General features: G+C 43.5%; 2 protein-coding genes across 2 annotated transcripts; one reads left to right on the top strand and one right to left on the bottom strand.

The window, feature by feature from the left end:
* Window positions 1-2200: 2200 nt before the first annotated feature.
* Window positions 2201-7412, bottom strand: LOC101472802 (UAP56-interacting factor). The gene is made up of 9 exons (XM_004570481.5): window positions 7192-7412; window positions 6888-7025; window positions 6611-6774; window positions 4167-4315; window positions 3957-4029; window positions 3787-3842; window positions 3548-3622; window positions 2859-2985; window positions 2201-2771 (listed from the first exon to the last, which is right to left on the bottom strand). The coding sequence occupies exons 1-9, from the start codon at window positions 7262-7264 to the stop codon at window positions 2670-2672; spliced, it is 957 nt and encodes a 318-aa protein (XP_004570538.2). The 5' UTR covers window positions 7265-7412; the 3' UTR covers window positions 2201-2669.
* Window positions 7413-7455: 43 nt separating this feature from the next.
* cpdp (CPD photolyase) lies at window positions 7456-12631 on the top strand. Its single transcript, XM_004570480.5, has 10 exons — window positions 7456-7647; window positions 7828-8204; window positions 8318-8466; window positions 8787-8969; window positions 9204-9362; window positions 9969-10167; window positions 11318-11470; window positions 11613-11734; window positions 11819-11978; window positions 12070-12631. The coding sequence occupies exons 1-10, from the start codon at window positions 7625-7627 to the stop codon at window positions 12216-12218; spliced, it is 1674 nt and encodes a 557-aa protein (XP_004570537.2). The 5' UTR covers window positions 7456-7624; the 3' UTR covers window positions 12219-12631.
* Window positions 12632-13106: the final 475 nt, after the last annotated feature.

Raw genomic sequence — 13106 nt, 5'->3', positions numbered from 1 at the left:
CGTGTCTCACCTTTTTGTTCAAAAGTTTAGTGTTTCTGTGTTTGTATGAATAAACAATCTTTTGAATGTGTCCCCAAGTGCAGTCACAAAAACCATCAAGCGCTACGATGAAACTGGCTCACACTAGGACCTACCAGGAGAGGAAGACCAAGAATCACCTCTGCTGCTGAGGATGCATTCATCTGGGTCAATTTTATTTATATAGCACCAAATCACAACAGTTGCCTCAAGGCGCTTTCTATTTTACAGTAGATCGTACAATAATAGATTCAGAAAAAACCCAACAATCATATGACCCCCTATGAGAAAGCACTTTGGCGACAGTGGGAAGGAAAAACTCTCTTTTAACAGGAAGAAACCTCCGGCAGAACCATGCTCAGGGAGGGGCGGGGCCATCTGCTGCGACCGGTTGGGATGAGAGAAGGAAGACAGGATAAAGACATGCTGTGGAAGAGAGACAGAGATTAATAACAGGTATGATTCAATGCAGAGAGGTCTGTTAACACATCATGAGTTATAAAGGTGACTGGAAAGGAAAAACTCAATGCATCATGGGAATCCCCCGGCAGCCTACGTCTATTGCAGCATAACTAAGGGAGGATTCAGGGTCACCTGGTCCAGCCCTAACTATATGCTTTAGCAAAAAGGAAAGTTTTAAGCCTAATCTTAAAAGTAGAGATAGTGTCTGTCTCCTGAATCCAAACTGGAAGCTGGTTCCACAGAAGAGGGGCCTGAAAACTGAAGGCTCTGCCTCCCATTCTACTGTTAAATACTCTAGGAACAACAAGTAGGCCTGCAGAGCGAGAGCGAAGTGCTCTAATAGGGTGATATGGTACTACAAGGTCCTTATGATAAGATGGGGCCTGATTATTTAAGACCTTGTATGTGAGGAGCAGGATTTTGAATTCAATTCTGGATTTAACAGGAAGCCAATGAAGGGAAGCCAAAACAGGAGAAATATGCTCTCTCTTTCTAGTCCCTGTCAGCACTCTTGCTGCAGCATTTTGGATTAGCTGAAGAATTTTCAGTGAGTTTTTAGGACATCCTGATAATAATGAATTACAGTCGTCCAGCCTGGAAGTAATAAATGCATGAACTAGTTTTTCAGCGTCACTCTTAGACAGGATATTTCTAACTTTAGAGATGTTGCGCAAATGGAAGAAAGCAGTCTTACATATTTGTTTAATATGTGCATTGAAGGACATGTCCTGGTCAAAAATGACTCCAAGGTTCCTCACAGTGTTACTGGGGGCCAAGGTAATGCCACCCAGAGTAAGAATCTGGTTGGATACCATATTTCTAAGATTTTCAGGGCCGAGTAAAAACAAATGGTCAAAGAGCTGCTGAGATTTGTTTGGGCCGAGAAACACAAGGAATGGTCACTGGACCAGTGGAAATCTGTGCTTTGGAAATTAGTCCAAATTTAAAATCTTTGGTTCCACCCACCATGTCATTGTGCAATGTAGAAAAGGTGAATAGATATTCTCTACATGCACGGTTCCCATCGTGAAGCATGGAGGAGGAGGTGTGATGGTGCTTTGCTGTTGGGGGATTTCTTCAAAATTAAAGACACACTGAACCAGCATGGCTACCACAGCGTCCTGCAGTGACATGCCATCTCATCCGGTTTGCATTTAGTTTGACCATCATTTATTTCTCAACAGGACACTGACCCCAAACACACCTCCAGGCTGTGTAAGGGCTATTTGACCAAGAAGGAGAGTGACTGAGTGCTGCGCCGTATGGCCTGGCCTCCACAGTCACATGACCTAAACCTAATCAAGATGGTTTGGCATGAGCTGGACCGCAGAGTGAAGGCAAAAGAGCCAACAAGTGCTCAGCATCTCTGGGCACTCCAGTAAGACTGTTGGAAAACCATTTCAGGCAATGACCTCATGAAGCTCATCAAGAGAATGATGTTCTTTTTGGGGCTTTTAAAAAGATTTTGTAATGTGGTAAATGTTGCAAAAGTGTATTATCCCGGTTGGTTATAGTTTTTTCAAACTGCTTTATGCTACCTCACCGACTTCCTTATGCATTTAAGCAACGGCTTCAACTTCACTGGTCAGTTGTAGATATGAGTTAGATATGAGTAGTTATGGCAACAACAGCTACAATTTCTGAAGCAAGAACACCAACACAATGATATCAGGGAGTCTTGTCGGGCATTAGTGTGCTACCCACCAATCAGAAGCTGTAATAGTCTTTAAAGAGAAACCCATTTATTTAAAGAAACATTACAAAACAACTCTCAAAAATGTCAAAAAAGGTGAAGAGAACATACGTGCCATTCTAGCAAATGCATAGAGGTCCATTCTGAAAAGAAATACTCTGAAGCCAACTTTGATTAGTGTCAAATGTCCCAAGACCAAATGGGGGGGGGGGGCTCAGTCATTTCCAGTACAGAACGTCCACAACACAAACAGCTGAGGACAATGATATGAACAATGATTGGGGGCTTCCTTTACAACAAACTCTTTCATACTCAAGTCCTCACAGTTGTGCACATCATCCTTGTTTGTCCTGTGGCTTTTTGCCTTCCCTCCAATTAGCAGAGCGAGGCATTGGGGTCTGCACTGTCCGCTCCATCAGAGAGGTGGGGTTCGCCGTGTGAGTCTGAGCAGGACAGAGGAGCGTTTGAGTATCATCTGTGTCTTCCTTCCGGTCAGCTAACCAACAGTGACGAATCTGCTGCCTTTACTGCTCTGAGCTGTGGCAGAGCGTCGGTCTTTTAGGATGCGGAATCGCTCGTTCAGAGTCATCGACGTTTGCTGTGGGGAGAAAGGTCCGAGGTTACAACACTGGAATGAAAACTGTCCTATATCTGTGGATTAGACGACACTCAAGCACACTCTCACCGGTTTTCCAACACTGTTGATGTCAAACTGCAGAGGCACTCCTTTTGGTATCTTCTTCTCCACAGTTTCCATCTTCACGGGGGCAACACTGGCAGCAGGGGGATGCAGGGTCCAAGCTGTTGGGGGCCTAAGTACAAGGCACAAAGACAGTCAGACAAAAGGAAGAACTACCTTCTGTCGACAGGAGGACATCCTTCAGCAAGGGGAAAGACACAAACAAATAGTGCAAACTAGATACTACAGGAGAGTGGGTGACATTTAATAATGGCATAGAGACATATAGGAAGAGAAAAGAGGTGGAGTTGAGGAGAAAAGCTCAGTGCATCATGGAAAGTCGCCCAGAGGCACCTGATCCAGCCCTATAGGCTTTACCAAAAAGGCAAGTTTAAACTTAAAGTACTGTCTGGCTCCTAAATCCAAACTGGGAGCTGGTTCCACAGCAGAGGTGATAGCTGAAGGCTCTGCCTCCTATTCTACTTTTGGAAACCATGAGCAAGCCTAAAGGGAAGGATTTGAAACTCAGTCATGGATTAAACCAGAGCCAATAGAGCGAAGCTATTCCCCATTAATACTCTTGCTGCAGCGTTTTGGATCGTCTGAAGTTCTTCCACAGCAAGCGAAAACCCTCATTTCATTCACAGCGAGGTCTAAAATCAGTGTGTACTGCAGAGATCCTGCTGAGTACTCACTCAGGCTGTGTCCTGGCTGTGGGGTTGTCTATTGAAACAGTCAGGATTCCACTGCTGGCTGTCGATGTGCGCCACCTGTTGGACAAATGGAAAAGGTGCCTCGTGTTACACAAACAGACACAGACCCCAAAAACGGACAACAACGGTGCCCTTTCCCTTCTAAATGATTCACATCCTCAGTGCGAGTTCCTCTTCCTCACATATGAACATACAACGCAGGTTGTCAGAAGTATACTCACTGGCGTGTTCTGACTGGAGGTGTGCGGGGAGTTGGCTTCTGCACTTGGGCTTGTACCTGTTAAAACACATGAAGCACAAGCAGAATGAGAAGAGTCCACATGGCCACGAAGACCAGCTTCACTGCTGGTTTGATTTAGACAACAAACACACTACGTAACCTCTCAGATACCTTGAGTCCCCTGCGAAAAAGAAACGTGGCCTGTCGTGCTTCCCTCTGAGTCTGCTGGACAGGCGGCAGCGGTCTGGCATTAACAGAGCACAAATAAAATAAAAAAATCTAGCTGTGTAAACTATGTAGGTGAATCAAAGCTGAATAACATCGGTCTCTCCTCCTCTAGAGCTGAAATCATAATGAGTGATAAAAAGCAAACATTCTCACCGTCGCCGCAGTTGAAAAGGCCTCCTGACTGACGGGGCGTTTGGGCCTCTCTGTTGATCTGGCTGCCTGTACAGCCGCCTCTGTACCTCTGGCTTCCTGTACTGGGTTTCAGTGCGCTGAAAGAAGGGCCTTGTTTTCTGTCTTGTTTTCTGAAAAAAGACGTGAACGGCATGAACTTTCAAGTACAGCAGACTTACTCAAAGGAGGAATTATTTACAGCGAGACACTAGCTGTTAGTAAGCGATTCTGTGTAACATCAGGTGGAAAAAGTTCGCTAAAATATGGGACTGCTTTTTCACTTCAGAAGATGATACTATCCTGAAAATAGTTTTTTATTAAGGGGAAAAGCTATCCAAACCTTCCTGCCCTTGTGTGAAAAAGTAATGGGCTTTCAGGGACCAAAATATCATGTGGAAGGTTTTAGTCTAAAAAACTAACACAGTATTTCATTAAGAACATCATACTAACAGTCAAACATGGCGGTGGTAGTGTGACCGTCTCGGACTGCTTTGCTACTTTAGTGCATGGATGACTTAATGCAACTGATGGAACCAGGAATTCTGCTTTCAATTAGGTCAGGGGTGGGCAACTCTAGGCCTCAAATGCCTGTATCCTGCAGGTTTTAGATATCACCCTGGGTCATCATACCCAAATCAAATGATTAGTTCATCACCAGGCCTCTGTAGAACTGCAAGACATGTTGAGGAGGTAATTTAGCCATTTAAATTAGCTGTGTTAAATCAAGGACACGTCTAAAACCTACAGGACACTGGTCCTCGAGGCCTGGAGCTGCCTACCCCTGACTTAGGTTCTGCAGCAGGACAGTGATCGGAAAGATACCAGAAAGTTCCACCTCTGAATGGCTCGAAAAATCATTCTCAGTGTACTGGCATCCTCAAATCTGGACTGAAATCAGACTGAGAAGCTCTGGCACGACCTTAAATGGGCTGTTCTGGCTCAAAGACCCTCCAATGTGGTTAAATATAAAAAAACGTAAAAACCTACAAAGAGCCACAGCGATGTGAAAGACTCATTACCAGTGATCACAAACATTTGATTGTAGATTTTGCTTCCAATGGTGGCACAACCAGTTATTAGGTTTAAGGGCCAATTACTTTTTCCACACACGAGCCAGTTAGTTTTTTTTCCCTTAACAAATAATCATCATTTTAAAGCTGCATTTTGTATTCACTCAGGTTATCTGTCTAAAATTAAAATGTGTTTGATTATCTAATTTAAGTGTAACAAAAATGGGGAGGGGGGGGGGGAAATCAGGAAGGGTGCCAATACTTTGTCTGTGCATGTCAAATGAGGTGTTTATTTGTTGAATTTCACTATGAAAGAGATCAGATTTGGATGTATTTTTTCACCAGGATTTTGGTAATTAATTGTGACTCAAAAAGAATATTTCTTTCTCCATTTGATCTTAATATACGTGCTCTGTTTGTAAACTTTCTGTTTGACAAAAGCATAATATAAGAAAGATTGTTAACTTTAACCTTCCATATTTTCATTATCGGGAACCAAATTATATCCTTGATTCATGTCTGCACTCCCAGAGCTCCAACATAAAGTGTCTGGTCTCACACATGGGGACACTTTGTGAAAAGTAGGCAGTTTCCTTCACATTTAGGTTTTTGGCCCACACTGGGGACCACACAGCATCCTGATTTCATGGAGGTTGTGGTAGAAAGTAGTAGTACTTAGCAGAAATTTAATTTTGCATGTGTACATATTGTAAAGCGATGCTAACGCAGGAACTTCTCTGACTTTTGTATACCTTAAAACAGGCAAAATGATTTCTACCAATCGATGCAGCGATCATGTGAAATAACTAAAATGAACTAAAACATTTCTGAACTTTCAAAGTGTGCTACCTCCTGAGCACGATATCCCTCTTGAGAAACACTCTGGAACAGCATTTAAACAGGTCAAACAACCACAGGGGACACGGCTAACGAAGAAAGTTTGACGTTCCTGGACAACATGCAAGAGATGCTGATGTCTGTTGCCAGGCGACAAGATTGGGAAAAATAGCTACCTCTGGTTGTGATGAAAGTGGGCCTACTGGTACATTCAACAAGCTATACTGACTTTAGGAAAACATAATAAATGGAACCAAATTTTAAGAGATTTATATATTTTTGTCCACTTTAGAAGTACTTTGAATATGATTTACAACTAATACTAGCAGGACTTAAGTTGATGAATTATTCCAACATTGCTTTATGAAGGTGTAGCGTCATTTTCCAGCATGGCTCCATTAAAGCTGTATGTGTTCCAGGTCTGGTTTCTCAGTGTTTTGCCCCCTAATAAGGCCTCAAAAGCTGGAGTGATTCCCACGCTTTAATAAAACCACAATACGGTCTGCGCTTGCCAGTTAAGATGGCAGGGCAGTATTATGGACTATAGCTCATGTCTCCTCCAGTGCAGTCCTCCAGTACCTGGTTGAATGCTGATCTGTTCAGTGTGCCGGCTCGCTTCAGCAGAGCCGCTGGTCTCCTGGCCGCCAGTCCCGTGATGACCCCCTGACCCCGTCTCCGAGCCACTATTGGTGGGACCTTTCTGTTTCTCAATTTGGGACCTCCTCCTCGGGGAATGCCACCTCCTGGTAAGTATTGGAATAGCGACATTAGATAAACACACTTGTTTCAACTGGGGTGAAAAAGAGAAGCATACCTACGAAGCTAATAATAACTGAGAAAACGTAAGCGAACACACCTCTCTGGGCTGGTCCTGCAGTCCTCTGTGAAACTCCCTTTCCTTGGATTAAGCGGCCTTTCTTCTTCACTGGTCGGAGGTTCACATTGGCCTGTCTCCTTAACTGTTGCTCTTTTTTGTTCAGCCGAATAATGTCATCTGTTAAAATCATCACACGAGCAGTGATCAACATCTGCGAGCCCTCTGACAAGTGCTGCCTGTCTAGCCTAGCTAGCTACTGGCGACCTCCCAGTAGTTAGGTGCTAGTAATATTAGCTTGCAATCTATTTTAGTAACGTTGCTCATAGCTGTGTGAGGGCCTTACCCAAGGACATGTCGACTTTATCCGGTATAGGTGTCCTTTTCCCTCGGTCTGCTGTGAAATCCCCCATGCTCATACTTCAAACCACAGCGAACAACCCAAGTGGACACAGAAATGTAGTTAGCAGCCGTGCTAGCTATCCGCTCCTTTCCTGTATACGCTAGAACAGACACAAACCGCCTCTGCCGCGCATGCCCCGTGAAGACGTGACAGACATGCACTGTGGGAAGTGTATTTCAATTCAATGAAAACACAGCGTTACAAAACCCGGACCAGCGCGCTCATGTAAGTGGTTGTGTAAGAGAAAACGCCGCGGGTTTCAGACGCCTGGCTGCTGCTGTCACGACGGCTACTCAGTCTGTTGTTTATTCGTTTAATTTCACGTTTTGTTGTCCACTCGAGCGGAGCCTGCATCAGTTGAAGCTTCCCACCCTGTATGCTGCACTGTGTTTGGAGGAGGTATGTGTCCGTAGAAGGAATCACTATAAACACGTTTAATTGAGCTTCCCCGTTGACTCAGTTCTTGTAGTTTGCAGTGTCGCTTTGTTCATAGAAAGTTTTCCAGTCTGTAACTGTTTTGCTCACATCTGCAAAAACTCTGAATTTTGAGTTTCGCTGTTTCTATTCGATTTCCTGCAGCACATCACCTTTTTCTGCACCAGGGCGCTTCTTAAAGCTTCTTCCTCACCATCATCAGAGGCCCAGCAGCCCCGCACTCTTCTTCCTGACCAGTTTCTTCAGCTGCCAGCCCACCATGTCAGGCACGAAACGCAAGGCATCTTCTGCAACGGCTGGAAAGGATCACCGTGCCAAGCAGCAGAAGCTGGCTCCCGTCAAGCAGGAGAAGAAGGAGAAAGTTGGGGGCTGGCTGCAAAGTCTTGTGCAGCTGCAGAGATCAGAAAAGAAAGACGTGAAGTTCAACAAAAAGCGCCTGCGTTTTCTATCTGATACTGAAAAGATAAAGCAGGGCTCTGAGGGTGTCCTCTACTGGATGTTAAGAGATCAGAGAGTACAAGGTGACCCATCAAAGCAGAGCCAGCAGTGCAGCAATGGCGCAGCCTCTGTTTGGTTTGCATTTTCTCACTGTCTCTTCTCATGACGTATGTGCGCATTCCCTCTGTGTGTTTAGATAACTGGGCACTGATCCATGCCCAGCGGCTCGCTGTGAAGGAGAACCTCCCTCTGCATGTCTGTTTCTGTTTGGTAGTGCCCAAATCAGAGCTGTCTACTCTGAGACATTACAGCTTCATGCTGAAGGGGCTGGAAGAAGTTGCAAAGGTACAAACATCAAAATGAACATATAGTGAATATAATACTATTCTTTTAAAGTAAATACTGCACGGGGGGGGGGGGGGGAGCTCTCTGAGTGCTTCTTGTTTTACATGTGTAATTTAAAATGCATTGTTTTATAAACAGAGCTTAATAAAAGGATCTTTGTGATAGAAACTTGTATCTATTGTTATATGAGAAATATTTCGTATATTAGTTGTGCAGTACTACACCAGACCAGAGGAATCGCTCTTGTTTGAGTCTAGTTGTAGTTGCAGGTACATCATCAGTGAACCAGCCTCACTCTTGCTCTTCTGCCCATATAACAGGAATGTGAACAGTTAAACGTCCAGTTCCACTTGCTGCACGGCGCTCCGGAGAAAGTTCTCCCCGGCTTTGTGTCCGACCACAGCTTTGGGGCCGTGGTGACAGACTTCTCTCCTATCAGAGAGCCGCTGCAGTGGTTGGAGGACGTCAAAAAGAAACTTTCCAAAGACATTCCCTTCATACAGGTATGAAAAAAACCCCTCACTTTCTGAAATCCAATTTGCAGGAGGTGTGTGCTGATAGGATGCTCTGTATCCTGCTTATTGTCTGTCCCCAGGCTGTTTTCTCTCTTTATTTGTTCCCCTGATTCCAAAGTAATAGGTATGAAAACTGATGCAGCAGACCTCATTCTCATTTCATGCGTATTGACTTTGTTTTTCCTGTCATTATTTCTTGAACACTCTATTTTCCTTTTATAGGTTGATGCCCACAATATTGTTCCCTGCTGGGTAGCTTCACCTAAACAGGAGTACTCCGCTCGGACGATCAGAGGAAAAATTACCAATCTGTTACCAGAGTTCCTCACTGATTTTCCCCTGGTAGACGCACACCCACACACTGCTACGAGAACCGCCAAAGTAAGCGCTCGAGAAACAGTGAAGTGAATAAATGTTGAATGTACTGAGAATAAAAGCGGCGTATTTATAATTTATAGTGAGTTCAAAGACTTTTGGATCAGTTGGTAAACAATTACAATTGATCTTCTAGAGGTCATGAAATTATTCATTGCTTTGGGGTTGTTGTTCTAAAATCAATTGCGAGGCAAGTAAGCTGTCAGGGAGGCTCATCGACGGGGAGCCTGGAAGTCGAGCTGCTGCCAGAAAGCACACACTTTTACCCTTCAACTCTATCCTCACTTCCACACATTATTTATTGATGACTCGGTATAAACTGGAATTTTTTTTAACTGTCCAAAAGTTAAAGCTCTCTTTCCCCTTGTAGTAGTTATTAAAGCTGCAGGGGTATGTGCTTTTGCTCCAGGGTTGAGATTGATATGCTACACACAGTTTGACTCCCCCCCCCACTTGATATTTTTCTAGCTGGATAAAAAAAAAAAAAAAAAGAAGAATTTTCTCCTTTGCTTTTGAAGTTGTCAGATCTCTGTAGCACCACTGTATATGTTTAAACTCATCCCTCTCAGCTGCGACTGATCTTTTCTCCTTTCTCGCTTCTTTACCTCACAGGGAGTAGACTGGGACAAAACCCTAGCCTCCCTGGATGTTGACAGAAATGTAAAAGAGCCAGAATGGGCCAAGCCGGGCACCAAAGCAGGGATGGACATGCTGGAGTCCTTCATTGATGTACGACTTAAACTGTTTGGCAGCCAACGCAACGACCCAAACGCTCCCGCCCTGAGCCAGCTTTCCCCCTGGCTCCGCTTTGGTCAGTATTCTGTGTAAAACTCTGAATTTAAAAAAAGAGTTTTCTTAAGGACATGACTCTCTAATATTATTCATATGCTCTAGTTGATTAGTCCTGCCAATTCTGCTTTTGTCCTGCACTTGTCCAGTTTCTTCAAAATGTCTTAAGGACACACTGCACAAGATATGACTAGTTTGGAGCTAAAAGCTTTTTAGGAATCATGTTGCTGGTGCAAAAATACTATTTTTTTTTTTTATGCCTGTCAAACAATGACAGAATTGGCATATTTTTTGTAGATTTAACAAAATAAATGGGAACAAATGTGTTTTCTGACAGGCTGCTAGTTGCAAAGTGCCTAAAGATACAATTTAAAGTTGGTTCCTTACTAAGTTGTCTGTTATGCGCAGACCAAACACTGGTTCATCCCTTGAGTTAGGAGGCTTTTTTATTCTTGAGTGAGTCACAGTCAGTGTTAAGTGGCTTAACAAAGCAGTCCTCAGGACTAAAAACGAGTAAGATAAAAAGAAAAGAGAAACTTTGAAAGAACTTCAGAAAACTTAGAGAACTTTTGCACAGGACCACTTTAAAAATAACAAGAAAGTCTGGCTACTTGGAAGCAAAATATGAATACATGACAGGTGGCTTAAGACTTTAGTGCAGTACATCTGGAGAAGAATCCTTAATAGCATCTTGGTGTTCTGTTCAGTCTGTTCGTCGCGCAATAACTGCTGTAATCCTCTTCAAGAAAAACTTGACTGCCTTCTTTGTAGATCTCCTTGAGACTTTTGATAATGTGGGTGAGTTCAGAGTGTTGCTTTTATAGATGGTTTAAAATTATGTCCCTAAATGATAAAAGTGTCCTACACACTTCCCATATGACCTCCCCCTTGAGTTCATTGCTTAAGACAGCAGTTATACTCACAACTTTTATTGGTCCGGTTATCTCGGACATCCAGAAGGCATCAGCACGCCTGTGTTTTGAATATTAATGCCTTTCCTTCACGGCTCCGCAGACACTGAACATCTTTACAAGTTCAAAGAGAGCAACCGTGGCACCACATCACAGAACAGTTTAGCTCTGAAAGATTGCCGCACGTTCTCTGAACCGGGAAAGACATTTTAATTGCTTCTCCTCTCCATATCTGCCTTTTTGTCTTCCTGGTCCTTTTAGGCCAGATTTCGGCCCAGCGTGTGGCTTGGCAGGTTCAGCGCAACGGGAAGAATGCAAGTCAGTCCGTACCGGCCTTCATCGAAGAGCTGGTGGTGCGTCGAGAGCTGACTGACAACTTCTGTTTCTACAACAAGAAATACGACAGCGTGGAGGGTCAGTGGAGACCTCATTAAAATTGCATCCTGTCGATTGCTGTGACGTCAGTCGGATGGATCGCAAGCAAATTTAGTTGAATAGAAGTTATTCAGCTTCACAAGTGTTTTTGTTTAAATATATTTGTGTCTGCGTCTCATAGGTGCGTATGAGTGGGCTCAGAAGACCTTAAAAGACCATGCCAAAGACGAGAGGCTGTATCTCTACACGCGTGAGCAGCTGGAGAAAGCAAAGACTCATGACAAGCTGTGGAACGCAGCTCAGGTACAACGTTCAGTCTAAAATGAAATGTTTGAACACATTCGGTCCATGTTGTGCTTTTTCTAACTGCTGCATCACCACCATTAGTACCAGATGGTTACAGAGGGGAAGATGCATGGTTTCTTGAGGATGTACTGGGCCAAAAAGATCCTGGAGTGGACTTCTTCCCCAGAGGAGGCGCTCTCCATCGCTCTGTACCTAAACGATCGCTACGAGCTGGATGGTCAAGACCCTAACGGCTTTGTCGGTAAGAACGGATTTATTTAGACTTATTTGATCAAATATGCATTCGTTTTCTCCCACACTCTCACACACTCTGCTGCATTTTGGTCTCGTAGGTTGTATGTGGTCTATTTGCGGCATCCATGACCAGGGCTGGGCGGAGAGAGCCGTATTCGGGAAGATCCGCTACATGAACTACAAAGGCTGCCTTCGGAAGTTTAACGTGGCTCAGTTTGAGAGAAAGTACTGTCCTAAAAGTCTTTGAAGCACGATATGTTTGGAAGGATGCGTTAAAAGCGCTCGACAGCGTGGATCTCTTACACCTTGGCCTCAGGGACATTTCTTTCTTGTTACAGCCTTTCTGTTTTTTGTTCTGTTCTTCACAGCTTGTTTTGTTCAAAACATTCGCTCTATTCTTGCTTGCGTCGACACTTTTACTAAATATTCAGACGTGTTCATGCATAATAAAACTGTAGGCTGTTTGTGGCATTTTAAAGTGAGCTTTAGAGAAAGCACTTTGGGCTTTGTTAATATAAAAGCACCATAAAAACAATCACATTACTACTGTCGTTCGGTTTTTAATACAAGTTTGAAGTCATTTTCTGTCCACTTGTATCATTTCCAACTCTCTCACTGTTATTTCTTTAAACTTGAAATAAAGCGTGTTTCTTTAACAGACTGAACTGCTCTTTACTCAAAAGCATACTCCCACCCACAGTGACTGAGACGTAATTTAATTTGAATCCAACTCTTTCACCATTTAGCCAAGGTTTTCAGTAATGCTGCCTACAGCTATGTTTGATGAGAGGCTTTCCCCATAATCTAATCAAACCGGTCAATATGTGTTTTGTTTTTGGGTTTTTTTGTAAACACATCTAGCATAAACTGTCAGCAAACAGATGGAAAAATAATGCTCTAGACTAGAGAACCTCACATGATCCAAAGTGAATCTAAATGAAAAGTGTTAATATTCTCATGTTTGCAGCCACTGGGTTTCATCACAGCCCTAAATGTGCTTTTATTGAGCTCAGATGTAATTAAACAGAACCAAAACCCATTCTATCCAGCCTAATTAACTGCACTCCTCAGTAGTGGATAAAAACAGCCCACATAGGTAATGACGTGCTTAACACCAAGTCACAAATTGGCATAT

This window comes from Maylandia zebra, linkage group LG18 (genome assembly GCF_041146795.1).
Source record: "Maylandia zebra isolate NMK-2024a linkage group LG18, Mzebra_GT3a, whole genome shotgun sequence".
Classification (NCBI taxonomy): domain Eukaryota; kingdom Metazoa; phylum Chordata; class Actinopteri; order Cichliformes; family Cichlidae; genus Maylandia; species Maylandia zebra.
The sequence above is the reverse complement of the archived record's forward strand: the minus strand, read 5'-3'. Positions and strand labels throughout refer to the sequence as shown.

Coding starts and splice junctions, on each gene's coding strand:
- LOC101472802 (XM_004570481.5), bottom strand. CDS start 7,264: ATGAGCATGGGGGATTTCACAGCAGACCGAGGGAAAAGGACACCTATA. Junction 6,775..6,887: donor TGCAGGACCAGCCCAGAGAG/GTGTGTTCGCTT, acceptor AATACTTACCAG/GAGGTGGCATTCCCCGAGGA. Junction 4,316..6,610: donor ACAGATCAGCATTCAACCAG/GTACTGGAGGAC, acceptor GTCTTTTTTCAG/AAAACAAGACAGAAAACAAG.
- cpdp (XM_004570480.5), top strand. CDS start 7,625: ATGCTGCACTGTGTTTGGAGGAG. Junction 11,471..11,612: donor GAAATACGACAGCGTGGAGG/GTCAGTGGAGAC, acceptor TGCGTCTCATAG/GTGCGTATGAGTGGGCTCAG. Junction 11,979..12,069: donor AGACCCTAACGGCTTTGTCG/GTAAGAACGGAT, acceptor TTGGTCTCGTAG/GTTGTATGTGGTCTATTTGC.